The sequence below is a fragment of the Capsicum annuum genome, chromosome 2 (assembly GCF_002878395.1).
Source record: "Capsicum annuum cultivar UCD-10X-F1 chromosome 2, UCD10Xv1.1, whole genome shotgun sequence".
Taxonomy (NCBI): domain Eukaryota; kingdom Viridiplantae; phylum Streptophyta; class Magnoliopsida; order Solanales; family Solanaceae; genus Capsicum; species Capsicum annuum.
In genome coordinates, this window is record NC_061112.1 from 73,489,743 (window position 1) to 73,517,397 (window position 27,655).

The 27,655-nt window shown below is 34.8% G+C and overlaps 1 protein-coding gene across 6 annotated transcripts; it reads left to right on the top strand.

Moving 5' to 3' along the window:
* The first annotated feature begins 17,250 nt into the window (after window positions 1-17,250).
* Window positions 17,251-27,249, top strand: LOC107858517 (nuclear cap-binding protein subunit 2). 6 transcript variants are annotated; one of them, XM_016703195.2, is made up of 10 exons: window positions 17,319-17,391; window positions 17,558-17,644; window positions 19,429-19,498; window positions 20,147-20,370; window positions 21,355-21,493; window positions 21,571-21,604; window positions 25,060-25,176; window positions 26,439-26,492; window positions 26,609-26,724; window positions 26,957-27,249. In XM_016703195.2, exons 3-10 carry the CDS (start codon window positions 19,481-19,483, stop codon window positions 27,029-27,031), a joined length of 777 nt encoding a protein of 258 aa, XP_016558681.1. In that variant the 5' UTR covers window positions 17,319-17,391; window positions 17,558-17,644; window positions 19,429-19,480; the 3' UTR covers window positions 27,032-27,249. The 6 variants fall into 6 exon arrangements, with proteins under 6 accessions (XP_016558680.1, XP_016558681.1, XP_047262307.1 ...); XM_016703194.2 differs by lacking the exon at window positions 17,558-17,644 and having other exon boundaries at window positions 17,251-17,391; XM_047406351.1 differs by having other exon boundaries at window positions 17,384-17,644.
* The last annotated feature ends 406 nt before the right edge of the window (window positions 27,250-27,655 follow it).

Here is a 27,655-nt window from a genome sequence, read left to right on the forward strand (position 1 = left end):
AGTTCTTTATAATCAAAACTATCAGACACAGTTATCCATATATCAGTAACATAGTATCAGTCCCTCAGTATTCAGTAATACAGTATTAGTTTCTTACTCATTGGTGAATCAGATGTCAATGTCAGTAGACTCAATAGTCAGAAATCAATATTCAGTCCTATCATAATCTCAGTTACAGTTACGTATGCATGCATGTATTCTCATATTCATGTTAGCCAGTCAGTTAGTATTGTTCATGTATATGAACCAATTACATTCAGCCTACCTCACTTGCATACTAGTACATTCAAAGTATTGACGCATTTGCGCTATGGTATCTTATACCATAAGTTTAGAAGCACGAGCTCCAAAGAACTAGTAGCATCCTAGTTCAGCGATCGGAGTTAGCAGTAAGTCCTCATCCTTCGAGGACATGATGATCACACTATTATTTCAGTTTTTAGTTTATTTTAATAGTTGGAGTTAGTTGGGGACATATCCTATCAACTCCTTATTCAGACAGTTTAGAGGTTTTTAGACTACAGTATGTTCAGACAATTATCTCAGTTGTTTTGGTATTGTTATACCGTATATTTTTTTAGTTATGTACTAGTATTGAACCTTATGGCCTTCAGTTCATGTTTCCGCATTTATGATACTATTACTATTATTCAGTGCTCAGTTTACAAATATTATTTATGGGTTAGCTGGTGGTCCTTCAGGATCATGGGCACTGTGTAGCATTTCGGGTACCAGATTCGGGTCGTTACAAATAGTAGGCATTTATAAAAATAATTTTTCTATCTTTGTCATTAAAATATACGAAAGGGTCATTGTACTAAGCAAAAGTATACCCAAAAAATATAAATTCTTCCAAATTGATGTTTTCAATTAAATAACAACGATTAATGATTTAATATTGACAAAAATAGTCCAATCGTAATTGATGTATAGAACCATAAAAGTAGGATCTGATTCAAGCGGGGTAAGCCGCGGCGCCTGTCAGACTAGCTTCTAAATATCGGATTAAGCCATAGTCAGAATACCAAACCAAAACACCAACTGAAATATAAAAGAATTTTCGAATAACATACTGACTGTATGGAAGAATTAATCTTTTTACCCAAACAAGGGGTCTGTCAGATATTTAATATACTTATGTTGAACCTATTTGTCTAGAAGTTCTGACTGTACAAAAAGTTGCCCTATTTTTCTCGTTCTTTCACGGGCTAAAGAGGCACATCTTACTAGACGTATTCACTATGACAAAGCCAACATAAAGAATATTAAATTCGACTGTACCACCATTTCAGAACCAAGTCAAGAAACTATAGAAAAATTTCTTCATATTTTGATAGAGTTTGGATCTTTCATAGTTACTAAGTAAGAGAAGTTAGATCTCTGGCATAGGTATGAAAGGTTTTAACCGGACATAGTCATGGATGGAAGGGAATAAGAAGTATTAAAAGTACGTCAGAAGAAACAGAAATAAATACCTTAATCAGTGGCCGGATGCAAGGCCGGAATAGTTGTTAATCAACGGCTATCAGCCTTTTATTCAAACCTTGAAATAATTTACAACGGAAGAAAGAAGGAAAAGTTCAAGCTTAGAGAGAGAAAGAGAGAACATAAAATTTCTAACTTGTGCCTCCTTAACAATGAGGCAACTATATATAAAGAAAAAAAAACATCTGCGCACAGTATTATGGGTCCTACATCCGGGTACCTGTGCATAGTGTTTTTACTGTTTAAACAGTAGAATGGTCCCACATATGGGTCCTATACATATAAGATAAACATAGTGAAAGCATATAATGTTTAGCAGATGTTCTGGTCACATCTTGTCTTTTCTTTTTAGCTGGTAGAGTAATGCCTCAGTTTTTTTGATTTCTCCTTCGTCAAGAATATTTTCTGAATGAAGTGGCTGGGAATCTTGAATATCTTCAGTTTCTGCTGCTTCGTCACTTGTAAGACTTTTCATAGAAGTATCCGATTATTGTTCAATGATTTTTATTAAATTTCTTCAGACTTCTTCTAAATATTGCTCGATCATTTCCATCTTATCTCCTTCAAGTACAGAGATTCTTTTAGAAATATAACTGAGATTTTTATGTTCAACAAGTTTCTTTTGAGGAGTGGTAGAGTATTCGAGGATTTTTCTATTAATGGATTCGATCAATTCTCGTCCATGTGGTAATTTAGTAAGGGGATCTTTTCTAGTCAATTTTTCCCAAAAATTATTGTAGAATACCCTATAGAGTCCAGGCATTTGTTCTTTAGTGTAACCAAATTCAACACTCCATTTATGTATCCATGGAATGGAGAATTCTATAAAGAAATACATTTGGTCAATTTTATCCAGACTGCAGACATGGTCTGAATGGTATAAATTCGTTAAGAACGGGGATACCTTTGTCCATTTTTTATAGAGATGCAGGTATTCTTCTGGCAGAATTTTAATTGTAGGGCCATGATATAACCACCACTGAATAAACCAATTGGGAATTGGATCTTTAAATACTTTAGAACAGACTTTTAGAAAACCAAGTATGCTTATGTTTAATATTGTTGTAATATAAAGTCTGAGTAAAGGCCGTAATATAGTCCCAATATGTAAAGGAAAATTTTGATCCTTTCATCATCGTGGCATTTTTTTGACATGGAAGTAGTTCCCCAGTCTTCTATTGAAATGAGTTTTTTAATAACAATCTTAAAGTATCCATGAACATCTGGAGTTGACTCACCCATTTGGTGATGTTCCAATTCAATACTTTCAATGGACAATAATATTGATTTATAGAATGCTCTTGTCTTATAGGATTCACCTGCAAAATAAAGGTTAGCTAGTAAATGTTTTTGGAAGAGTTTCCAGGGATCATTTTGTTTGCATATTTGAGAATTTTCTGCGAGAACTATTAGCTCTTGATTTTCAAGTTTTTCATATTGTTGCCTTTCTGCAGAGTTTTCTTTAGTAACTGAAGCAAACGAATCAGCTTGCTTTACAGATATAAAAGATTGCAGTTGCTCATATAAAGGATGATCCTCCGAAATATCTTCTAGATGGATCGAGGTGCTTATATCCTAAGTTTTTTCGTCCTTTGAAGAAGATTCTGCAATATGCGGAATCTTTGTATTTATCAAGCTCATATTTCCCCTTTGCAATACTGGGAAATTAGATGAAGACGAAGTATATGATGATGATGATGGGGAGTATCTTCCCCCTAAGCAAGAGTATCTTCCTCTATGGCTTCTTTCTCTACCTCGACCTCTGGCTATTTGCCAGGACGGATCTGTAGCCATACTGCGTACAAAATTAATCATATAAATCAATATCATACCAATCAATTTCATCGCGGATATCTGCAAAATTTGGAAAGAAATAAATCTTATTCTATCATATCATGGATTATTTTTTCTAATATAATAAAATTAATATCTTTATTTAGAGAAATGCATTTGATAATCGTAATTATTGTTTTTTCAGAAAGAAAGTATGTATAAAAATTTATTTAATTATTTAAATATTCTCTGGATAAAAAATTAGGTAAAGAATTTTCACTCCCTTTCTTGTATTGTATTTCAAAATCAAAAGAGGCTAATTGAGCTTGCCATCTTGCAAAGATTAACTTGGAAGCATCATGTTTAAAATCTTTATCAGACATATATTTAACTGATTGAGCATCAGTCCTAACTATAAACTTTTGATTATATAAATCATATTGGAATTTTAAAATACATTTAACAATAGTCAACATTTCATGAGCCACAGTGGCATATTTTTTCAAACTTTCAGACCATTTTTCAGAATGAAACCTAATGAGGCTTTCAATATGATTTGGGGATTTATTTGTTTAAGTATTCCACCATAACCAACATTTGAAGCGTCAGTCTCAACTATTTTTAACCAAGCAGGATTAGCTAAGGTTAAACAAGGTAAAGACTCGACACGTTTTTTAATTACTTTTACCAGATTAGTGTGAGAATCAGTCCAAAGACCTTCGTAATCCTTTTTTAGCCTATCATATAAAGGGGCTAAATCATGAGACAAATTCTAATAAAATGGAGAAATGTAATTAAGGCTGCCTAAGAACCTTTGCAATTAAGTTTTATCAGTTATAACATCAGGGAATTTTTTAGCACAGTCCAAAACCCTCTGTATGGGTTCGATTCTTCCTTGGAAAATATTGTGTTCAAAAAATCGAATATCAGTTTGAAATAAGCACATTTTTAGTTTAGAGATAACCAAACCATTTTGTAACACAATTTGCTTAAATATATTCAGATGTTTAAAATGCAATTCTAATGTTTTTGAAAATATAAGAATGTCATCAATATACACAATTATAAAATCCATGTATGGATTAAATATATCATTCATGATTTTTTAAAATTCAGAAGGAGCATTTTTCAGACCAAATGACATCACATTCCACTCATATTGTCCAAAAGGAACATTAAAAGCAGTTCTATATGTGTGCTCTTGAGAAATCTGAATTTGCCAATAACCAGATTTTAAATCAAATTATGAAAATATATTAGCATTATATAATCTATATATAAAATCTTTTTTATTAGGTATGGGATACCTAATCCATTTCAAAACTTTATTAAGAGGTTTATAATTAATTACAAGTCTTGGCATACCATGTTCTTTTTCAGCAGCATTATTAACATAGAATGTCGTGCACGACCAAGGGGACTTTGAAGTTTTTATAAAACCCTTTTGTAAGAGATTATTAATCTCTTTTTTACATAATTCAACTAACTCTATATTCATTTGACAGGGTCGAGATTTGGTTGGGATTTTATCTTTGCTGAAATCATCTTCATAAGGAAGATTAACAATATACTCTTTGCGATTCCAAAAAGCATTATGGTGTTCAACACAAATATCAACCATCAATTGATTGGAAAGCATTTTTATTTTTTCCTGAATTTTTACAGAATTCATAGTATTATGAATTTTCATACTCATCATTTTAAGCTGTAAAAAATTTACCTGTCGATGCTTCATATCAATTAAAGCATTTACATCCTTTGTTACTGGATCGGTAATAAAAGGATAGGAAATTACTTGGTTTTTGTAAGTAGCCTTGAAACCATTTGCATCAACATGTGTGTAAGGATAAATAGTATTTATAAAAGGGGTTCCTAAGATAATAGGAGGATATAACTGATTTTTTACTAAGAAAAAAAATGCGGAATGCAAATCTTATTTCTACAAATATGTGCATGAGGTAACTTATAATTAATATCAAGAGAATGACCAGATGCAGATTTAACTATATGCGTGGCTTTTTGAAAATATCTGATTAGAATTAGTCTTTCATAAATGCAACTAACATCCGCACCACTATCAATCATAGACACATTAGTTACAGAAAATTCATTATCAATCAAAATAGTACAGTTTATATACCATTTATGGGCCGTAACTATTTGCATCATATCCAAAAAATAATCATTAGCTACAACAAGATTAGAAATAATATCATTTTCAAAATTTTTCATAATTTTTTCTTTCTCTTTAGAACTGGAGGAAATATCATTTTGAGAAATGTCCTTTTCAATCTTTGAAATCCTATGATATGAAATCATTTGATTTTGTTTCAAATAAATAATTTCCTTTTTTAAATTTTCAACTTTTATTTTCAAGTCGTTGAAAGACGTGTCTTTACCAGGTGTTTGACTAATGGCAAGACGTCTATTAACTTCAGCTAGAAGTAAGGCATAATATCAATAATAGAATCAGTATTTTTCTTAACATGTTTATTATCAACAGGTTTTGAAGTACCGGTTTGGAAGAAGTAAGATCTATAATTTTTTATCGCAGTTTTTCATTAGTGACTTCTTTTAATAATTTTAAAGCGCTATCAGCAGTGATAGTTTGAATATTTAAATCTAAATCTTCAAATTGGAATTGCAATTTGTAGAAAGTATCATCACAATCGCAAGCATTATTATTACAATTAGTGCAAACATTAGAATAGGGTTTTTCGTCGGCATAATTTTCATTATCAGTTAGATCAAATAATTCAAACTTAGTGTCAGAAGCAGATTCACAATCATAAGCAGATTCAAAATCTGAAGTGTATAACAACCCATAAACCTTGTCATGAATCTCATCCAAAAGTCCTAAGGACTTGATTTTTTTAAGTTTACAATTTGGAGCGATATGACCAAATTGACCACAATTGTAACACTTGATTTTTGACAAGTCTCTTTTAGACCTTTTTTTTGTAAATCTAGTAGACTTACGATGGGTTTTTCTAGCTTCACGCTCTTCTTTGGATCTATGTTTGAATTTTCTCTTTATCTTATAGGGCTTATCAGGGTCATTAGTTCTAACAACAACATATCTATGGCTCTTTTTCTTAGAAGTAGAAGCAGTATTTTCCATACCAAATTGTCCACAAAAATCACCAAATTGGTTTTTTTCTTTAAGCCTATCCAACTTAATTTGTCTAGACAATTTCAACTCATTACAAAGATTGAGACCTTCTTGAGTACAAGCTGCAATAAGCTAACCATAAGTAAAATCTGTCTAAGGGATTGCACCATATTGTCCCTTAATAGATTTTTTAACCCTTTCTGCAAAAAGAGGTGGAAGTCCATCTAAAAATCTAGCCTTCTAATGTTCTAGCCTGGATTCGGGTAGATCCATAACTCTACTGACAAAACTATCCTTGTACCTTCTAAATTCTCCTAAATGTTTGCATCTAAGGCCATTTAAAAGGGTACGAGTATTTTCATATTGTTTGGTAAATCTACCCCCAAATTATTGAATAATGGTGAGCATAAGGGTATAGACAACATGTTCTCTACCTTCTGGTAGTTGTCTACCTAGGTTGTCAATGTCAGGCAGCATATTCTTAGCCTAAAAAATTTTGTTTCTCTCATCGTTGAAAAGAAAGTTGTCCCACCAGCCACGAAGTTGGCCAGTAAAACCTGCAACAAGCATTTTACATATAGTGGCATATGTTCGAACAGGATTGCCTTCACTATCTTTTGGGCTAGTAACTTTGGCAATAGTAGAATACATTAACATACGATGGACTAAAATAGATAATTATCTTTCTGATAATCTATCTAAATTCCATTCATAAATATGATCTCCACTATATGACGTATTTGTCAAGGACCAATCTTTTTCCTCTATCAGAACATCTTGAGAAGTTAGTCTTGGATAATAAGCAGTTTGCATACGAGGGACATCAACATATTTTTTACTGGTTGTTTTCTTACCAAACCTCTGAGTTTATTTAACTCTGAGTGGATTTCAGCACCTACATCCGTAATTGGAGTAGACTCAAGGTTATCAGCAAAAGCATTTGACAGATCAATGGGTTTTATGTTTAAACTAGAATTTTTTTTTTCAAGTAATTGTTCAAGTTGTTCTAATTCAGAGGGTTTTTCAAATCCTTGAATATCAGGGGGTCTTTGAATATTAGGCTTAGCTATCAAATCTTCTATTTTGCTTTCCGATGTGGAAGCAATATCAGATGACCTTTGACTATTGCTTAGCTTCTTAATCAAAGTTGTCATAGTATCGAGTTTTTTTATCAAGATAAGAAATATGTTATCCAAGAACTTTCACATACAGGCTCAAATAATTATTTTGAGCAATTAAACTATTTATTTCAGAAATAGTGATTTTTCCAACTTCATCATCAATGAATTTTTGAAAAGCAGAAAAAGTTATGCCAATATTATTTGGTAATATAAAAGATGATTGTGGAGGGTAAATAGCCTGAGTAATAGTACCATTTGAATTTTGGTAAGATCTTTCAATAATTTTACGTATAAAGGTAGGTAAACAGATATAAACCATGGTACAAAACAAATAATTTGATTATTTAATGCACACATTTCATAGAATTCTTCAGAAATATTTTTCAATTCATCAGGACTATAAGTTTCAAAAAATCATGTCCTAAACATTTTCCATTTTTCACCAAAAAATCCTTTTTGATATAATTTCTTGCCTTTGAACTAGGACTAAAATAATTAGGTGAGGAATCATAATTTAACAAGAATTAACATCAAACTCCATTTCAGAGGGAGTGGGATTATCCCTATCTGGGACATTATCATTATCTTGAACTATATTTATTTTAGGATTGATTTTAATCTTTTCAATACTTCTAAGAGAAGTATGCAAAACTGCAGAACTTAGAGTATGTAATGATGCAACATGGTTTCTAGCTGGACCATAAACTGGTTCAACTGGAGAGATGTGATGCATAGCAGGCAACATTCTAGTCATAGAAAAAAAGTTTCGATTATAAATGGTAGAATTATCATCAAATTGAAGGCAAATTCTTTTGTCAGTATTTTGAGTAACATAAGTTAACTCTGAGTTTGTCATATCTTCCGCAAGTTATTTTGGAGAAATGACTGAGTTTAAAATCCATGTTTTGGGAAAATTAATCTCATCCCATCTTATAGGTCTCCTGGTAGTGACCTTGGATTTTGCAAAATTTGTTTCAATAAGCATAGTATAATCAGAAGCATCATCAATCAATTTATATCGAGGATTCATTATAGCTAACAAACTATAATAAATACGATAGGATAAATAGCTTAGTTCAGATCCAGGCACATAATTATAACCATGAGTTTTTACATTTAAAGTCAAAGCATCAAGAATATTCATATCAGTCAAAGATAATTGCAAATTTGGGTGAGTGTTAAAATATACAGGGCCATAAGCAAGAGTAGATTCAATAGATCCCATCAGAGACTGTCGGTAATTTAAATTTCTAGCATCACATAGCATAGCTAGAAATGTTTCTGAAAGACCTTGCAAGGTTAAAGGTTTAAAAGCAATTTGCACTAAACCAATATGCATAAAATTATATTGATTTTTAAATATATCAATATCTTTTTTATTCAGTAATTTTATGGTTTGTTCGTCAGCATTCAAAGCAATAGATTATTCAGTGATTTTTATTATCTGCTTATATTTAAATTTATCAAGAAATATATATATATATATATATATATATATTTATATATATATATTATTTTTCTTGTCCCACACTGATCCATTTATTTTTAATCAAAAAATTTCATATATTATGCAACTTATAAAGTTAGTAAAACCCCAATTTATAGAAATGGAAGTTTGCATGTAAGATAAGTTTTTTTTTTTTTGGCCTTATGATTGATAATTCTTTTTGTAATTGTTTATAATGAACTGGATTAGATATAAATTATAATTCTATGATGGTGTGGTATTTAGTTTAAAATCAAATTAATTTTATTGCAATATGCTTCAAACATTTAAAAAAAACAGAAAAGAAAAACTCAAAAGAATTGAGAAAATTTAAAGACCTAATAATAAAAAATTTGATTTTATTGAGGGAGTGTGGTTTATTGGTAAGAAATTATTGTAATAAATTTGATTTGACAAATAAAACAACCTTTTTAGTCCTTAGTTATCATGTTATTTTAATTTCAGTCTCTATGATATTCGACTAACTAGTTTTAAACTTCAAATATTTTGTTTAATTTGACGAGGCCTGTTAAACAAGAATCAAAATAATACATATTGCTTAATTGAAGGTTAAAAATACTTAATCCAATATTACAAGGACTGGAACTGAAATACTACATAATATAGGAACTAAAAGTATCATTTCCCTATCAATTAAATTTACATGTACATACCAATCATTAACTGAAGGAGATATAAATATCATGATCAGAATTTTTTTTCGTAAAAACTGAAATTCATAACAATCTAAAAGTCGGGTGGTAAAAGAATTTTAAAGGAAAAGGTGAAAAGAAGAAATGGAGAAATGCAAAGAAGGTTGACAAGAGACACAATAAAAGTACATTAAAGATTAAGAGAGGAAAACCCACACATTTTTTATGGAAAAAGGGTCAAATATGCCCCTGAACTTTGCGAAAAGATTTAAATATGTCCTCCGTTACAAGTTTGATTCAAATATTCCTTCATTTTTAAAGATTAGGAGCAAATATGCCCCTATAGACATTAAGTGACAAGTTGAACATTTGCAGGTCCTTTTTTCTTTTCTTTTTTTTAATAGCCACGTAAGTAAATAATTGCCACATCAAATAAAAAAAATCCACCCAACTCTTTTATATCATGACCCGACCCAAAATCCGATCCAAAACCCTTTTTTTAACTTCTGTAATAACCTAACCCATTTCACCATATCTTCTACGACACTGATCTCTAAAGGAGAATCCTTGGCAAAGAAAGAGAAACAATAATTACTTTTATCGGTAGCTTATAGTGTGATCAACGCGACACTGATCTCCATACGACTTCTTTTGGTTGTGGCCTACCAATGATACGCCCGTTCGATGAACTCCATGGCAACGTAATAGAGCAAAGTCAATTTTGTTTGGCATTCTTGTTTTAGCTGACGATTTTTTTACGATTTTGAGTTTTGTTGTTAGGGTGAATCTATTGTAGAATTTGCATAGTATTCGATAATCAAAACTTGATACACTCCATCTGATATAAAAAAGTGGCCACTGTTTATTTCCTTTAAGAGGTTTCGATGATTATTACTCTCTCCGTTTTAATTTGTTTATCGTACTTTACTTTGTAGTTCATTTAAAAAAGAATGTCTCATTTTTGAAGTGCAAATCTGAATTAGTTCAAAGACCCAAGTGGATATGGAAAAAGAAAATAGTTTGAGTAGTGTACAACCAGAAAAACTTACACTAAGCCATCTACTATGTAATATGACTCCACTTTCCATATACATAGAGGAAACGAGTGTAGAATCAGCAAACTAGTCATAGTTTAGCAAATTCAATTATTTGTTTGCCCTCATGACCTATACTGAAGAAATAATTGAAATAATATGAGTAAACAACTTGTTTATGCAATGGTTTCTCTCCATTTTCCAGCACTTAATTCAAAGGACCAAAAACTGCATCAGGTGCTGGATCCACAAATATTGGCACTGAGACTCTATTCCTACTGGCACTTACAATCACACGATGCTCGACGCTCTTGTACCTATCACTTCTCATTATCTGAAGGATATCTCCGATATTGATCACGAGCACCCCTTTGACTGGTGGTACATGAATCTAGCCTTCGCCTTTGGGTTCTCAAACGTAAAGGCCAACAATATCATCTTGTAGTAGTATAGTGATTAACAAAACATCAGCATGACGGCCAGCACTAACAGTGAGCTCAGGACTAGGGCACACGGGGTAGTGAATGAGGTTAACACTCAATACATCTTTTACAACATACTTCATCAGTTCATCAATCTGCTTCACGTTTAGCCTCTCGAGCAATACCTCGAGAAGTTTTTCTATAATAGGTTTAGCCCACTTCATGTACTCCAAAACCTGATCTCTATCGAAAAAATATGAAATTAATCCAAAAATGGTCTAGATAGATGCTCATATTTTACCGTTGTTCCAAGGCTCCTCTTCAAAAATATTAAAAATAGACACTAATATTCAAGGTAAAATCTACAATATCAGTAGCAAAAGGAAGTATAATATTAGATAAAGCCACTACATGACTAGAATTTGCAAGAAAAGATGAAAGGCTAATTAGTTAACACATGCATGGTTGTTTATGCTTGGCTTTAGATCACTGAATATAACTTGACAATACTTTACCCCCAAATGTGATTACAGTTCTCTCAACATTCTAAGAAGACAATACTACTTACAAAGGATCCTAGATAAGAATTTCTGAAGGCAAAGACGAATCAAAGGATTTGAAATTTATCTTCCCTTGCTTGCCACCAAATCCTAACCTGTTATGACATTTTGTACCGGATATGATCAATTTTCCATTACATTCCCCAAGCCATCCAGAAGTGAGCACCATTCCCTACATTTTCTCCATATGCAGAACACCCAAATCAGCAAACAAAGAATGGGATTCAAAAAAAAGTGGGAGAAAAAGATTGGCAATTGAATAATTTCTCATACAACATCCCATTCGAGGCCTCAATCACCCTAGTAGAACAAATTCAAAAACCTCATCGAATACGTAATATTAAATCCCCCATAATTAAAAACCTTCATATACCTCTCTAAAACAGGGCAAAAAAATCTGGATACAAAAAGCCAAAAAACTGGGCAAAAACAGTAAAAAAAATAGCATAAAATTAGGATAAAACAACAGCAAAATAGCAGCAATACCATCCATTCATTCATTCAACTAACCAAAAGATAGTGTCATCAATACCATTCAACAAAAAAAAGTTATTTCCGACTATATTATTTGTCAACCAACTATGATTAACAATAAAAAAATTAAGTAAAAAATAAACATAGAAATTAAACTACATCATTAAACTACATCACAAACAAACACCATCAAGTGTAAGTACTTCTTTGCCTTTAACTCTCATTTTGGTCCTACATTTTTTTGCTTCCATTTGCAATTGTCTAAAAGAGACTGCTTTTTTTCCTTTCCAGGTTGTCTTGACTGGAGAATAAGGTAGATTAATTGGCACTGAAACACCAGTGTGATCTCCAGTAAAAATGATTTTTCTTGTACCAGTTGGAACATCTCTTGTTATAAACTTCTCAACCCAAGATTCAGATTCAGGATATACCATTAGTCTTAGAGGCGGATCTTCTTCATTTCCAACATCGGGACCATATGGTTCAAAATCTTGTGTTGCAGTTTGTATTTGTTCAAGATCATCTTCCTCTCCTACTATTTTTGGAGATGCTTGGAGGTGAGTGGAGTCCCGGTGGCATATATCAAAGCAATTAAGGATATGTATGATGGAGCTAAAACTCAGGTGAGGACGGCGGGAGGAGACTCAGAGTATTTCACTGTCTTGACAGGATTGCATCAGGGATCTACTCTTAGTCCCTTTTTGTTTGCTTTGGTGATGGATGTGTTGACGCGGCGTATTCAAGGAGAGGTGCCTTGGTGTATGATTTTTGCAGATGATGTAGTTTTGATTGCTGAGACGCGGGTGGTGTGAATGATAAATTAGAGGTGTGGAGACAAACTCTTGAGTCTAAAGGGTTCAGGTTGAGTAGGAGCAAGACAGAGTATTTGGAATACAAGTTTAATGACGTGAGGCTGGAGAATGAGGTGGTAGTGAAGTTGGAATCACAGGTGGTATGTAAGAGGGATAGTTTCAAGTATCTCGGGGCCGTGATTCAGGGTAATGGTAAGATTGACAAGGATGTCTCGCACCGTATTGGGGCGGGATGGATGAAGTGAAAGCTCGTTTCGGGGGTGTTGTGTGATAAGAAGGTGCCTCCCAAGCTTAAAGGCAAATTCTACAGGGTGGCAGTCCGTCCGGCCATGTTGTATGGAGCGGAGTGTTGGCCAGTTAAGAACTCCCACATTTAAAAAATGAAGGTGGCGGAAATGCGGAGTTGCGTTGGATGTGTGGGCTGACTAGGGGGGATAGAGTTCGGAATAAGACTATTAAGGAGAAGGTTGGTGTGACTCCAGTGGAGAATAAGATGCGGAAAATCCGATTGAGATGGTTTAGACACGTGATGAGGAGGGGCATGGATGCCCCGGTTCGTAGGTGTGAGAGGCTAGCTTTGGATGGTTTTAGGCGGGGTAGGGATGGGCCGAAAAAATACTGGGGAGAGGTGATTAGGCGGGACATGGAGCAGTTACAGTTCACTGAGGACATGACCCTAGATAGGAAGATCTGGAGAACGCGAATTAGGGTAGAAGGCTAGGGTCAGTTTGGGTCGCTAGTGTAAGGAATTAGTTGGTGGGGGTATTATTCTTGTTATGATACCTTGTTTCATGCTTTATTACGAATCTGTTTACTTTTCTCTATTTTCTATTACTTGTGGGTGTCGTATTTATGTTATGCCAACTTATTCCATGCTTTACTATGTATTTGTGTAGTATTCCGTGTCTCGAGCCGGGGGTCTATCAGAAACAACCTTTCTACTTCTTTAGAGGTAGAGGTATGGACTGTGTACATCTTACCCTCCCCAGACCTCACTATGTGGGAATACACTGGATCTGTTGTTGTTGTTGTTGTTGTTGAATTGCTTCCCATCATTGGCCTTTTTCCTTTTCTTTATGCATTTTCAGTTGACTTTTCCTGCAAAAATATTGTCAATAATTATGTTTTTAATCATATAAGAAGTAAAAATATGTTGTAAATAAGTATTTTGTAGCTCACCATGTAACAACCTTTTGCATTGTGATTTGGTTCGCCACAATTACTACATGTCATTTGAGTGCCCTCTCTAGACTATGACCATTCAGTCTTCCTTTTTCTTGTCTCATCAGGTTCTCTATCCCTCTTCGATTTAGGTCTGCCAACTTGTTTCACAACATTAGGAGGCAACATTGCATAAGAAGCCTCAACCTTTCAAAACCTCTCACCCCTTACGGGCTGCATCTTATGTTTGTAGGTCAACATGTAAGCCTCTATAGAATGCCACCAATGAATTTCAGTTTCTGGAATCACCTTCTTGTGCATTAATGCTTTGATGGCATGAGGGCAAGGAATACCTGATAAATCCCAAATTCTGCAAGTGCATTTCTCGTGCTCTAAATTAACAGTGTGTCTATCTTCTCCATCAGAAACCTCATACCTCAATTTTCATTGAATTCCACCTTACATCTATGTGCTATAGAACTCCAGTCATTGAATAAATTCATGCATTCTGGACTAATACCATTAACACCCTAAGTCTTTATCTTATTTTTATTTTTCACTAACAGATTCATCACTTTTACTCTTATCTCTTCTAGCATCTTGATTTTTGGCTTACCTTTAGGCACTAGGATCCATGAATTGAATGATTTGGTGAAGTTGTTGTCAACCATCATGTTCTTACACTGAGTATCAAAATAAGCCCTGAACCATGCCCTTGGTGGAAAATTCACCAAATCCCTTGCAGTTTTTTCTAACAATTGTCCCAACTTTTTCAACTGGTCCTTGAATTCTTCATCATATGAACTCCATGAACACCACCACATAAGCTTTCTCATTTCACCGCTCCTCCACTTTTTACACCAATTACTCTCAACATGTCTCATACAGTACCTATGGTGAGCTCGGGGCAACACTTTGTCAACAACATCCACCAAACCATGTAATTATAAATAAAAATAAATAGAAGTTATTTAATCATAAAACAAAACTATTGAAACTGAAATTTAATTTAAAAAAATGAGAAACTTACTTTTTGCATATCTGAAATAAATGTGGTTCCAGCACCATCATTAAGGTCCAAAGACCTTTTCAATAGCTCTATGAAGTAGCTCCATGTCCTGCTAGTTTCTTTGTCCACTATTGCCCATGCTAGTGGATAGAAACTGTTCAGAAAATCTTGTCCTAGAGCAACCAACAACATACCCTTAGAGCAACCAACAACATGCCCTTACATCTACCTTTCAAGAATGTACCATCAACTCCAGTAAGTGGCCTCAATCTACATTTCCAGCTTTTCTTTAGAGCATCAAAGCATAAGTACATCCTTAAAAAATGCATTTTTCCTTCTGCTAAGTCATCTTTGGAGATATTTATCACAACATCACTTCCAGGATTAGAGCTCCTAATCTCTTGTGCATAGGCCTCAAACTTATTGTACTCATCTACAAAACTACCTTCCAACTTCTGAAGAATCATACGCTTAGCCCTTTTTAGTTTGGATTGACACACATTTAATGTAAAATCATTTCAAGTTCTCCTCTCATGTTTTTGACCTTATACTTGGGATTATTTTGAAGCTTATTTCTGAAGTATTTGGCCAAAGTGGTTGAATCAGCTCTAGGGTTAAAAAAGGTCTCTTCACAAGTGTGATTGTTGATTAAAGTCTTGATCTTGAACCCTTTAGTATTGCCATCTTTTGAAATCAAACACCTAAAAGGACACCCCTATTCACAACCATATCTAGTCTTCTTTGTATCACCCTTGATTATAGTTAAAGCCCTTTTGTTAGCTAATGCATAATAGTTGACAGCTTGCCTACGTTCTTTCATGTCCTTAAATGTCATACCTACATACAATTCTTTGTAGTTTTCCAATCTATCGCTTACTACCCTTCCCCTTTCCTTGCTAATAGCCTCCAACCCCTTATAATCATATTCCTCACACTCAGAGAAATCAAAATCAACACTAGAACCAGCACTATGTTCATATTCTGTGCCAACCTCAGCATTTACAAAATCAGTTTCAGTATGGTGTGTGATATATTGAGTAAAGACTGTTAGTTCACCCTCTTCCACAACAAAAAAGTTGATGACTTTAAATTGATCACACAATAAGCTGATAATAGCCCTAATGCCACTATCTCCATCTACAATATACAATATAATTCTTACCTGAGGGTCCAGTCACTAGCAATTGTTTAATTTGAGAAAGTCCCAGCCTTAAAGTAAACTCATCACATATATCTTTATGACTCAGTAATTCAGGATCAAACCGACGCCACGAGTGCACCAACTTTTTAATGTAGGTAAGCTCAGGTGAAATGACCCAACTACCCCTATAAATGAACAGAATATCAACTTCATCAATCATCCTTCAAATGCACATGAAAGAAATAGTAAATACATAACAAAATTATAGGGTTCACATCAGATCAAACATATTATAAGCACAGAAATAGAATAAACAAAATTCTAAAAGAACAGATTCATATCGGGACCACCAAAAATTACAAAATAGACCCTATAAAGACATAAAAAAAAGCACACCATTTCCCTTAAACAAACAAATTTCATGAGATTTTGGCAGACACAATCGAATCTCCCCACATGTCTCATTAAGTTGACTTTATTAACACTGCAGGAACTTTGATGATAGATGAAAACTATACAAAGTAATAAAGAATACATAATTCTGTGATCCCCAAGAAAAAAATAAATATCATCCGAAGAAGAAGAAATGAGAAGTCAAAGATGATGCATTTAGGCAATGGCTTAAAATTACCTGAGGCTATGCGGAGAAAATTTATCAGAAACAATGCATATGCTGCTTTGCCGTAGAAGATATGGTAGACTAAGTTATTGTCGTAGAAGATATGATGAAATAGGTTAGGATATTACAGAAGTTAAAAAAGGGTTTTGGGTCGAATCTTGGGTCGGGTCAGGATATAAAAGAGTTGGGCGGATTTTTTATGTGATGTGACAATTATTTACTTATGTAGCTATTAAAAATTTAAAAAAAAAAGAAAAGAAAAAAGGACATGCAAATGTCCAGTTTGTCACTTAACGTCTATAGGGGCATATTTGATCCTAATCTTTAACAAGAAGGATATATTTAGATCAAATTTATAACGGAGGATATATTTGAACCTTTTCGCAAAGTTCAGGACATATTTAACCTTTTTCCTTTTTTTATTAAAAAAAAGTACCCTCATATGCCAAGTAATACTTGTGTCTCACTCAGCATAAATTTTTTCACAAAGGAGAACCGAATTTAAGTTGCTCTGCTTGCTTTCTGCCGGGTATATCTTCCTGCTTCACTTTTTGATTACAAAAGTTTTGTTCTGCTTTTTGACTTTTTGATTATGCAAATTTCGTCTGTTGTGACGAAGCTTGTTTGTCTTAAAGGATTTGAGAAATTGGGGTTTTCCAGTGTCAGTGAAATTACTGTTTTTGTTGTTGTCACAGATTTGATTGTTTTGGGGATTTTGAATTGTTTGTCGCAAAATTTGAAGTTGTTCTTACCGGTTTGCGTACTGGGTTAGTGAAATTACGGTTAGTGTTCGACCCTGCTGTTCTGGTTTTTGGAGTTTTTTAGAGCTTATTTTAGGGATAAGGAATTGAATTTTCCCCGCGTTAGTGAAATTTGTGCTTGTGCTGTAAACGATCTGTGTGGGAATTTTGATTTGTGCTCTTCGATTTAGGTACTGGGTTGGTTAAATTAGGGTTATTTTAGAGAACTGGGGTTTCCCCGCGTTAGTGAAATTTGTGTTTGTGCTGTAAAAAAATCGACCTGTTCGGAAATTGTGAGTTGTGTCTCGCAGTTAATGGTGGGTTGTATTGCTGCTGTTCGCTGCACTGTCTGAGCTTTTGGTGCTATGATTTTCCTTCATCTTTTGGATGTGTAAGTTCTTGACTGGTTAACACTCTTCCCGGAACAATATAACTGGTATGCCAACCATTTTATAGAACTTACCATTATGTCTTTGGGCACACTATTATCACATAAGACACTGGATGTGGGCCTCCATTTCATCCCGCCGCTCCAATACGATGTGTAATATCATTGTCAATAAAATAAATTCGTTGACTTGGGGGTGAAGTTGGTAAATTGGGCTGCCATCAATATCATCAGGTGACTTCTCCGTCAGTTTTCAATTTCCCTAATTATTAAACCCAGACACTTGAAAGTTGAAACTTCTTCTGTTAGAGATGACTCGTGTGTCAATCCTTGCTTCTGCATTTGTCACATGTGCATCTCTGAACTAGCACTCCAAGTAGTCTACCATGGTCTTGCTTAAATTGAACCTTAGACTCTAGGGTCGGTCTCCAAACCTCCAGCTCATCATTATCTGTGCATGTATTTTCAATCAATATTAGATCATCTCTTGCAAATAGAAGATACCATGACACCGCCATTTGGATATGCTGCGATAGTTCATCCATCACCAAGGCATACAGAAATGGGCTTAAAACTGATTTCTGGTGTAACCCCATCACGATTGGAAGGTGCATCGACTCTCCTGCTATCCTTACTTGGGTCTTAGCCCTGTCAAACATATCCTTCATCGCTCTAATGTAAGCAATAGGTACACCTCTAGCCTCCAAACTTCTCCATAGAACCCTATAGGGACTTTATCGTATTCCTTTTCTAGGTCAATAAACACCATATGTAAATCTTTCTTACTCTCTCTATAATGCTCCATTTATCTCCTTACGAGATGAATAACTTCTATAGTTGATCTCCCCAACATGAGTCCAAATTGGTTCTCGGTAATAGACACGCTCATGAACTACAAGCCTTAGCCGCTTCACTTGAAGGTGGCCTTGTTTATACCAATTTGTCAATGTTTTTTCTGATTTTTACAGGTTATGCATTCTTGTATGTTTCCCTTGTGGTGGCGGGGGTTTAAAGTCTTGATGGTATATAAATCTTACTTTGGGTATCAGTAGTCAAATTACCGAATATTTTTGAATAAGAAAATAAAGGAATAGAGCAAATAAGGGCATAAAATTTTGACTCTTTTTGAATAGCTTATGGAATTTTTTTTTGATATTTTTGATCAAGTTTTATGGAACTTTTTTCAATGTTCTGAGTTTGCAGCCCTGTGGAGGTCAGAATTCTCAATTAGATTCATTTAGAATATGCTATTTTTTTATAAACTATCATTTAGCTCTGAATCAGTCTATCAAAATGCTGGCTGTTAAGTTGAGGCTAGTGTACTGGTGAACTTGATAACTATTATCTTGAATGATTAATCATTCTTTTGTCTATGAGCTTATTTATAACTTGACGAATTGTTTTCCTGCTATTCTTAATTCGAATTAGAATGATGCAGTTACTAGGCGCAAAAGATATAAAGTGGGAGTTATCCTTAGGAGAAGAACACAATGGCTTCTCTGTTCAAGGTAATATGAATGCCACAATGTCCTTTGATTTTTCAAATATGCTTTATACATGGTATATTTGTTTGATAATCAATTTGTCCATTGCTTTCATGTTTTTAAGTTGTGTCTTTTTCTGTGTTTTCGTGGATTGTACTGATGCCCGAAGGGATCTTCTCCTGCCTCTGAAAGCACAGCCTTTGGAGGATTATGTAAAAAAAAATGTTGCTATAACTTTGTACACTATGCTTTAACCCGTGTATAGCTGCTCATCCGAGGAGCTAACGTCTTATTTACTAAACCTTTTCTGTTAGGAAGGAAGTCGAGGAAAGGGGGCCATAAGAATCGAATACACACCTGTTGCATGGAGACTTGAACAGATACTACTAAGCTATAAGCCTTGGTATTACGAGTAGCTAACAACTCAAGTCATGGCTTTCTGATTTAACTCGAAAGTTTGTTGTTTGGGAAGCAAGATACATCTACGACTTTACATACTTTTGTATAATTTTAGCAAAGTGCTGCAATTGAGTCTCCTTCATTTCCATTGGCATTTCATGAAATTTTCACATCAAGAGATTGTGGTGTCCTATGGACTCATGTCCTTTCTTAATCTAGGTTTTATTTGCTTTTTACTATCTTTTAACATTTTCTCTGCTGTTTTTCTCTTAGGATTTAGCCAAGATTTCTGCATATAGGGACAGAAGGTTTCCAGGAACGCAAGAAGAATTTGAAGATGCTTTGTTAAGGTCGATAACTGTTTATGTGGGGAACATGTCTTTCTACACAACAGAGGAGCAAGTATATGAGCTGTTCTCTCGTGCTGGAGAGATTAAAAAGATAGTGATGGGATTGGATAAGAATTCCAAAACTCCTTGTGGATTCTGCTTTGTAATGTATGACCTGAACTTTCTTTCAGTCTCCAATTTCTTCCATTTTGTGTTGCTATCTTTCAATATGATAGTTTCTTCTCCAATTATGGTACTCCTGCTCCAGGTTAACTAGTTCTCTGTAGTTCTATTTCTGTCTACTTGTTCATTAAGGTTTTCATTTTATGTATTTTTACATTTGTCATGCCACCTAACAAATTTAAGAATCACGTCCTCCATTTTAATCTTTCAAGATAATCAGTCAACTGTTACCTGTGGTGTCTTGATATTTAGATGACACATTTACGAGGAACTTGAGAAGTATGCTGAAGATTATTCTAGGAGCTGATACTACAATCATTATATGTTCAGTACAGTGTTTATAATGATTTGATGTGCTCTCCTAGCATATTATAGGCAATCTGAATCCATTAGATGCAATCAAGACCACATAGGTTCTCCAAGTGAGGACAAGATAACTGGTAGAGGCAAGGAATCAATATAATTTTCTTTTGTTTTTCTTTCTTTTTTTTTTTTGTGGGAAATTGGCTGTCTTAGAGTACAGCCAATGACATGGGCAGAAGGCAAGACAGATATCTGCTGAAAATAGTGGATGGACCTTGTCTTTTACACGAGGCCGAACATTGGTTCCAGGTGTTCTTTGGTTCAAAGACACTGCATGAGTAGAAGATTCGATAGATGATACGGAGGTGGTTGAGAGTGAACAATGGATCTAGATGTATGAGGAGTGAATTCTTTTTATAAGCACCATGATGATTATAGGTTTTTTTTTTTTTCTTTTTTTGGATGAAGGTGTACGTTGTAATTTGTTACATCTATATCTTTGAGTTTATCTCTCAATAGGCCAGTACCCCCTAGTACCCCCTTCTCCCTGTACAAGTGGAAAAGGCCAAAGAAGAAAACAAAAGAAGGTTAAGGGAAATATCTTAATCAAAAAGAAGGTTAGGAGAATATAATTTGCAGCGATAATAATTTCAAAACTATTTTCAGGTACTACTCCAGAGACGATGCTGAAGACTCTGTCAAATATATCAGTGGAACAATTCTTGATGATCGCCCTATTCGTGTTGATTTTGATTGGGGATTTCAAGAAGGTAGGCAATGGGGCCGTGGTAGGAGTGGTGGACAGGTAATCGCCTCAGTGGACCATCCTTTTATCCTGAGATTCATACTAGCATTTGATCTGATTTACATTTTTTTCCCCAGGTACGCGATGAATATCGTACCGACTATGATCCAGATATCCTTTTCTTCCATTGATAAGCACGTTTTAATAATTTTGTTCAACTTCTTTAGCTTTTTTTATTTAAAATTTTTTTTTAATTTTTTTTATTTTGTAGCTATTTTCTTAAAATTTTTTGATTTCTGATAAAATCTTTTTGGTCCTATCATGCTCTAAAGTGATGATTATTCTGAAATTGAACAAAACAGACATGGAACTTCTTGGAGAAAGCTAGTCGAAGTTAATTTATGGTATGCAGAAGGATGTCAAACTAAGTACTCTTAGCTAATTTGTTTAGGAAAGTGTCTTTTCTGATGATCAATAAAAAACAGGGAAGTGTTGGTAAAAGTCTATTCGAACTTGGCATTACTATCATCATGTATGCCAGTATAGTATAGTTTAATGGATCTACATGTTCTAATACATGTACATATGCGGCATGTGACTGGTCTATTTGGCAATTGTAACTAAAGCGGTACTTGACTAGCTAATATGTTCAACTGCGTATATTATTCCTCTGTAAAGTAATGCTTGAGGTTTTGGTTTATATTTTGTTGATGCAACATCATAGTTACTCAAGTGCCTTCTTAAAGAGTATCTCCATAGTACTTGATCAAGAGCATTTACCCTACACGTAGTTGCTTGGGGCGTCTAAAGGCTGGTGCTTCAGCTGTTTCTTGTTTTTTTGCTGGTTCTGGTAAGTCACCAATCACCATCTACAATAACCATAACCCTTTGCATCAAGCAAGGTAGTTGGTAAGGTGGATAAAGAAAAAGCTTTTTCCTCTTGTGATCATAAGATTCTATAGCATTCTTTCTCTTGTGTTAGTGACAATTGATGTGTTTTGCTTCGAGTGAATGAGCCAATGTTTCAAATCCTTTTGTTTTTATGAAATTATGATGTTGGTGTCTGGTCAGCTTGTGTGTACCTCGACTATTCCATTGGGTACCTGCTACCTCCTGCTAGCATAAGTACCGAGTTACTCTGCCCTCCAAGGCTTAGGCAGGAACCAATATCACAAATGTGTTTCAAAAGCTTTAGTTTTCAGCATTCTTCTCCTATGGTTTTAGGACAATCGACTTGATGTAGAAGTGGAAATTCATCTGGTAGCCAATGTGATGTTGCAAAATTTTAACAGGGCAATGCTTTTCTTTTTTAATCATTTCAAGGAAATATTTTGAAGTAGATCTTCCTTTATTCTTTTGTCATGAATAAGAACTTTTACGATGTTGAGAAGCACACTTTTTAGTATAAGGTCCCATTTTTTTTCATTAAGATTTAGATGTCTGAATCTGTAGGAACATATGAATTATTAAGATATTGTCTCTAGGTTTGAACGTTGGATGATTAGGACTATTTATGTTCAACATTTGAATGTGCATAATTTATTTATTTGTAAACTTAGTAAATATGCAATTCAAATAAAAAAGTGATTAAATATTAAAAAAAATTAAATGTTATATTTGGTGGAGTATTTGGAAGGAGAGGAATTCTAGGTGTTTTGAGAATATAGAAAACAATATTCAACAAATTAACCTCAATTGTATCTTGCTATATGTTTTTGGTGCAACCAATATTCACTAATGATCCTATCTCTAAAATTGGTTCTAGACTCATTAATTAGACATAGGATCATAGGAGCATAGTTGTAGGAAGCACTACCTCACTAATGATTTTGTCTCTAAAATTGGTTCTAGACTCATTAATAAACGTAGGATCATAGGAGCATAGTTGTAGGAAGCACTTACGTAAATATGGTTCTTCTACAACTCTTGTAAGAATTTGTTGCTAATGATGGTGAAGATGATTTGTGGTGGTGGTGTAATGGTTTGTATTAGTAGCTAATAATTGTGGTGATGATAGTTGTGATGGTGGAGTGGTTGGTGTTGTAGTGACTGACGTGATGGTAGCGGTTGGCAGTGGTGGCTATGACGGTGAAGTTGGTTGATGTTAATTGTTGGCGGTATTAATGGTGGTGAGCAAAAATGTATGGTGGTTGATGATGTATTGGTGATAGTTGGTGCTGATGCGGATGTGGTGGTAGTGGCTGATAATGGTGGTGGGGGTGGTGGTTGTGATGGTGACGACGGTGGTGGCAATGAATATAGTTATAACGATGGAGGTGGTAAGTGTGGTAGCGACTGACTATAGCGGTTGGGAGTGGTGGTGGTTGTAACGGTGAAGTTAAGTGTGGTAGTGACCAACTATAGCAGTTGGCAGTAGTGGTGGTTGTAATGGTGAAGTTGGTAGATGTAAGTAGTTGACGGATTTAATGGTGGCGACTGAAGAATGTGTTGTGGCAGTTGGCGACTTGGCGTTGGTTCTAGTTATGATGGTGGACGTGGTGGGTAGTAGGGATTGGCTGATAGTGGTGGTAGAGGTGGTGGGTCTGACGATAGTGGTTGGCAATGGTGATGGTTGTGATGACAGAGGTAGTTGGTAGGTGCGGTAGGTGGTTTTCCACGATAATGGTGGGTGACAATGATGGTGATAGAGACACTGAATATGATTATAATAATGAGGTGGTAGGTGTGGACCGACTGAGAACAGTGGTTGACAGCGATGGTGGTTGTGATGGTAGAGGTGGTTGGAGGCTGATGACTATAATGATGGTGGTTATGATAGCACAGGTGGTTGGTGATTGCGAGTAGAGTATGGTGGTGAAAATTATCAACATAGAAATTTCTCTTAACGATTAAGACTTTGTTCAAGATCTAATGATTAAGACCTATTCATACCAAGTAGGTGCTTAAATTTTAATGAAAACAAATACACTTAATCGGCCTAATGTTTGAACATTCAGATTCAAACCCCTGTTAAATGTAACAAATGAGGCATAAGTGACCATCTTTTCCGGAGATGAATTTTGGCTCACAGATATGTGACTGAATCATCAAGGATAGGAAAGGTGGTTGGGCATCCAAGGGTGTGAACCCTAGTGGTTCAATGAAGTTGGGTTGAGTACCATGAGGTCTCAGGTTTAATTCCCAACAGAGACAACACTAGGTGATTTCTTATCATCTGTTCTAGTCTTGGTGGATAGAGTTACTTGGCACCTATTGCGGGTGGTAGGTGGTTGGTATCACGTGGAATTAGTCGAAGTGCGGGCAAGCTAGCCCAGACACCACGGTTATCGGAAAAAAGGTGGTTGACATTGTTTACATTTCCTTCTACTGTATGCAGTTTAAGATTTTATTGTTTAACCCAACTTATCAAAGAAAAGAATATGGTTTAACCCATGAAGTGCACACAAAAATATTTTACTTTTATGGTTAATCAATTTAGTAAGTTTTCATCATCTTATCAGATGATTGGTTGAAACTCTAGCATGTGACTCCAAGCAACTAGAACAATGCTAATATTTGCATTGGTTCACCCTGAAAATGTCAACAGGATTTGTCATCATTCTTTCATTGCTTTCTTCATTATATTATGAATTAGGACTATCTTTTAATACCTTAACTAGTCATACGTCGAGGAGGTTATGGAAAATTAGTCCAAAAGGAATTGGAAGCACAAAGGCAGCTAGTGGATTATGGTACTGGATCATTGGGCGCGTACCCACCAGTTATGCCACCTCCACCTCATTGTAAGTTTGACTACTCTTAACTTCGTAATTAGTTTTTTCTTCGATAATATCGACTCTTCCTTGCATCTTAGCGAAGAGCTTCTTTTTCACAGTTCTTTTTCTTTTATAATATTTGAAATGTGGAATGTAAAGAATGCAAGTATTTTACTTTTGACAAAGGTAACATTTTGTATATTAATCATCAGCACAAGGCTGGTATCCAAAAATTTGCAGCCTATCCTGCATCCAGAGGTGTAGGAGTAACAACAAAAGAGAAATCAATGAAAAAGAAAAGCTATCCCTAGATCCTCCTCCATCTTATAAGGATCCTAGTATGTCTACAATAGCCACAGGGTTATCTATATACTCAGAACTACACCAATAGCAAAAAGTGATAATGCAGTTCATTTTAATCTCGTGTAACGGGCTGCTCTTGTTCTCAAAACATCTAGAATTACTCTCCTTCCATACGGTCCACAAGTATTTTTCTTCTTTCCCCTTTCTCATTAAGGAAATATTTTGATCCAACAGTCAACTTGAAGTGTCTTGTTACTGCAGATTTAGATTTTACTACTACAGGACTTGTGTGTGCTTCTATGCAGTAGAAAGCTTTGGGAGGTTTGGGGTGGGGGGATAACTGTCTCCTATAAATAAAACTAGTGTTAGTACAAAATTGGTTTAATGGTGAAGTTCAGTTCTTCTGAGTTGTTATTATCTCTGCTCATGTCAATGTTGATACTGAAATTCTTATCACACACCTCGCTGGTTCTAACTATGTGCCTTTCATTTAATGAGTTGTTCCTATGTCAGAGGAATGGTGGTTTTTATCTAAAATACTGCACGTCTGCACCTGTTAAGCACAATGTCTACATTCTGAATGCTTCTTCGTAATCAAACGTGTTTGGTGAAAAGAATTATAAGTTTGAGGATGATCAATCTGGTTGTTTATCTGGGTTTTGTTCCAGTTTTAATTTTTGAGCTGGCCGCATTCTTCCCCCTTATTAGTCTGGTTGCTTTTTCCAAGTTAATGCTTTGAGTTTTTATTATTCTAGTATAAAATCAGATTTAAGCTTGAGAGTTTCTCTAAGAAGAGAAAAGGGAAAAGGAAGACCATATGCTTCACTGAGTTTTTTCTTGCACATCTAATAACTTCACATTATCCTAGTTTATCTGCAGTGCTCAAACTGTAGGTTTTGCAATATAATAATATATGATAGAAAATGCGGTACACTTGTAATAGACCTTATACTGCGTGTCATCAACTCTTACAAGAAATGCTGCAGATGGTAGGCATAGGGGAAACCATGGTCATGGAGGCTCTTATCGACATGGTAGAGGTAAGCTCTTTAAATCTTTTGGTTCAGTTCTAATGCTCTACAACAATGTATTTTTCTGTCTTTTGTTTCATTAGAATAGATTTAACAATAATTCTTTTATCTTTTGTGGAAAACAGACTTTCATCGCAAGCGAAACAGGGAAGATGACCACCACCATCGGTCAGATTATCCAAAGAGGAGTTATGACCGCGACCGCGAATCTCGGAGAACCTCTGATCATGAATCCAGACCGGTAATTTCTTTTATACCTTAGCCATCATTTCCTTTTATTGCTTTGCTCTTTTTTCGCCAGCAGGTCCTCTTCCATCTTTTCATTTGTACTATGTGCTTGCCTGCCACCATTTAAATACTTGGGAGTACTAAATCAGCAATCAAAAATAGGAATGGATTAAAGAAGCTTTAGCTTGTGATTTTAATGAGAAAGGAGGTTGAGCAGCAAATCTTTTATCTCTCTTGTCGTGCAGGAGAAGAATCCACGTTTCCGGGAAAGAGGTGATTCTGATGAAGAGGATGATGATGATAGGAAGCGGCGCACCTAGTTATTTTATTCCTAATCTAGATGTTGATTGCTGTGTTTTGCTTTAAAAGAGAGTCGAAGACCCTGCCCTTTTTTGCTCTCATCAATTTCTTTGTGCTTACACGACGATGTATTGGCACCTGAGGAGTAATCGTTGTGTTCTACTCTCTTCATTTGTTTGTATTTGTGATGGAATTAAAATTTTAAACTCATCTATCTAGCCTTCTTATTTTTCTGCAATGATAAATATTCCATGCTGTGTGCATAGACTTTTGCGGTCTGTCCCTACTGGGATAATGTCCATGCTGTCGTTCCAATCCTATGAAGAGGGCCTTAGCTATTCGTAATTTATTAAAAAGCAAGTAATAAGTACCAATGAGAACATGCTAAGTAAAAGAGTATAGAGTTGAACTCTACTCCTTCTGACCTTCCTCTGCTTCTATCAATTGCTTGCTCAGACTCGAACCTCCGTTTTAAAGCAACCTAGAGGGGTATTTGTAGTATTTAAAATTACTAGTTTAATAACACGTGACTAGCACATGTAATGTTTGATTATTTAAAATTAAGTAATTTTACTTACTGCGGAGATTTTTAATGAAGTGCAAAAAGTTTAAATCACTTTTTAAAATTCATTCACACTGTAATA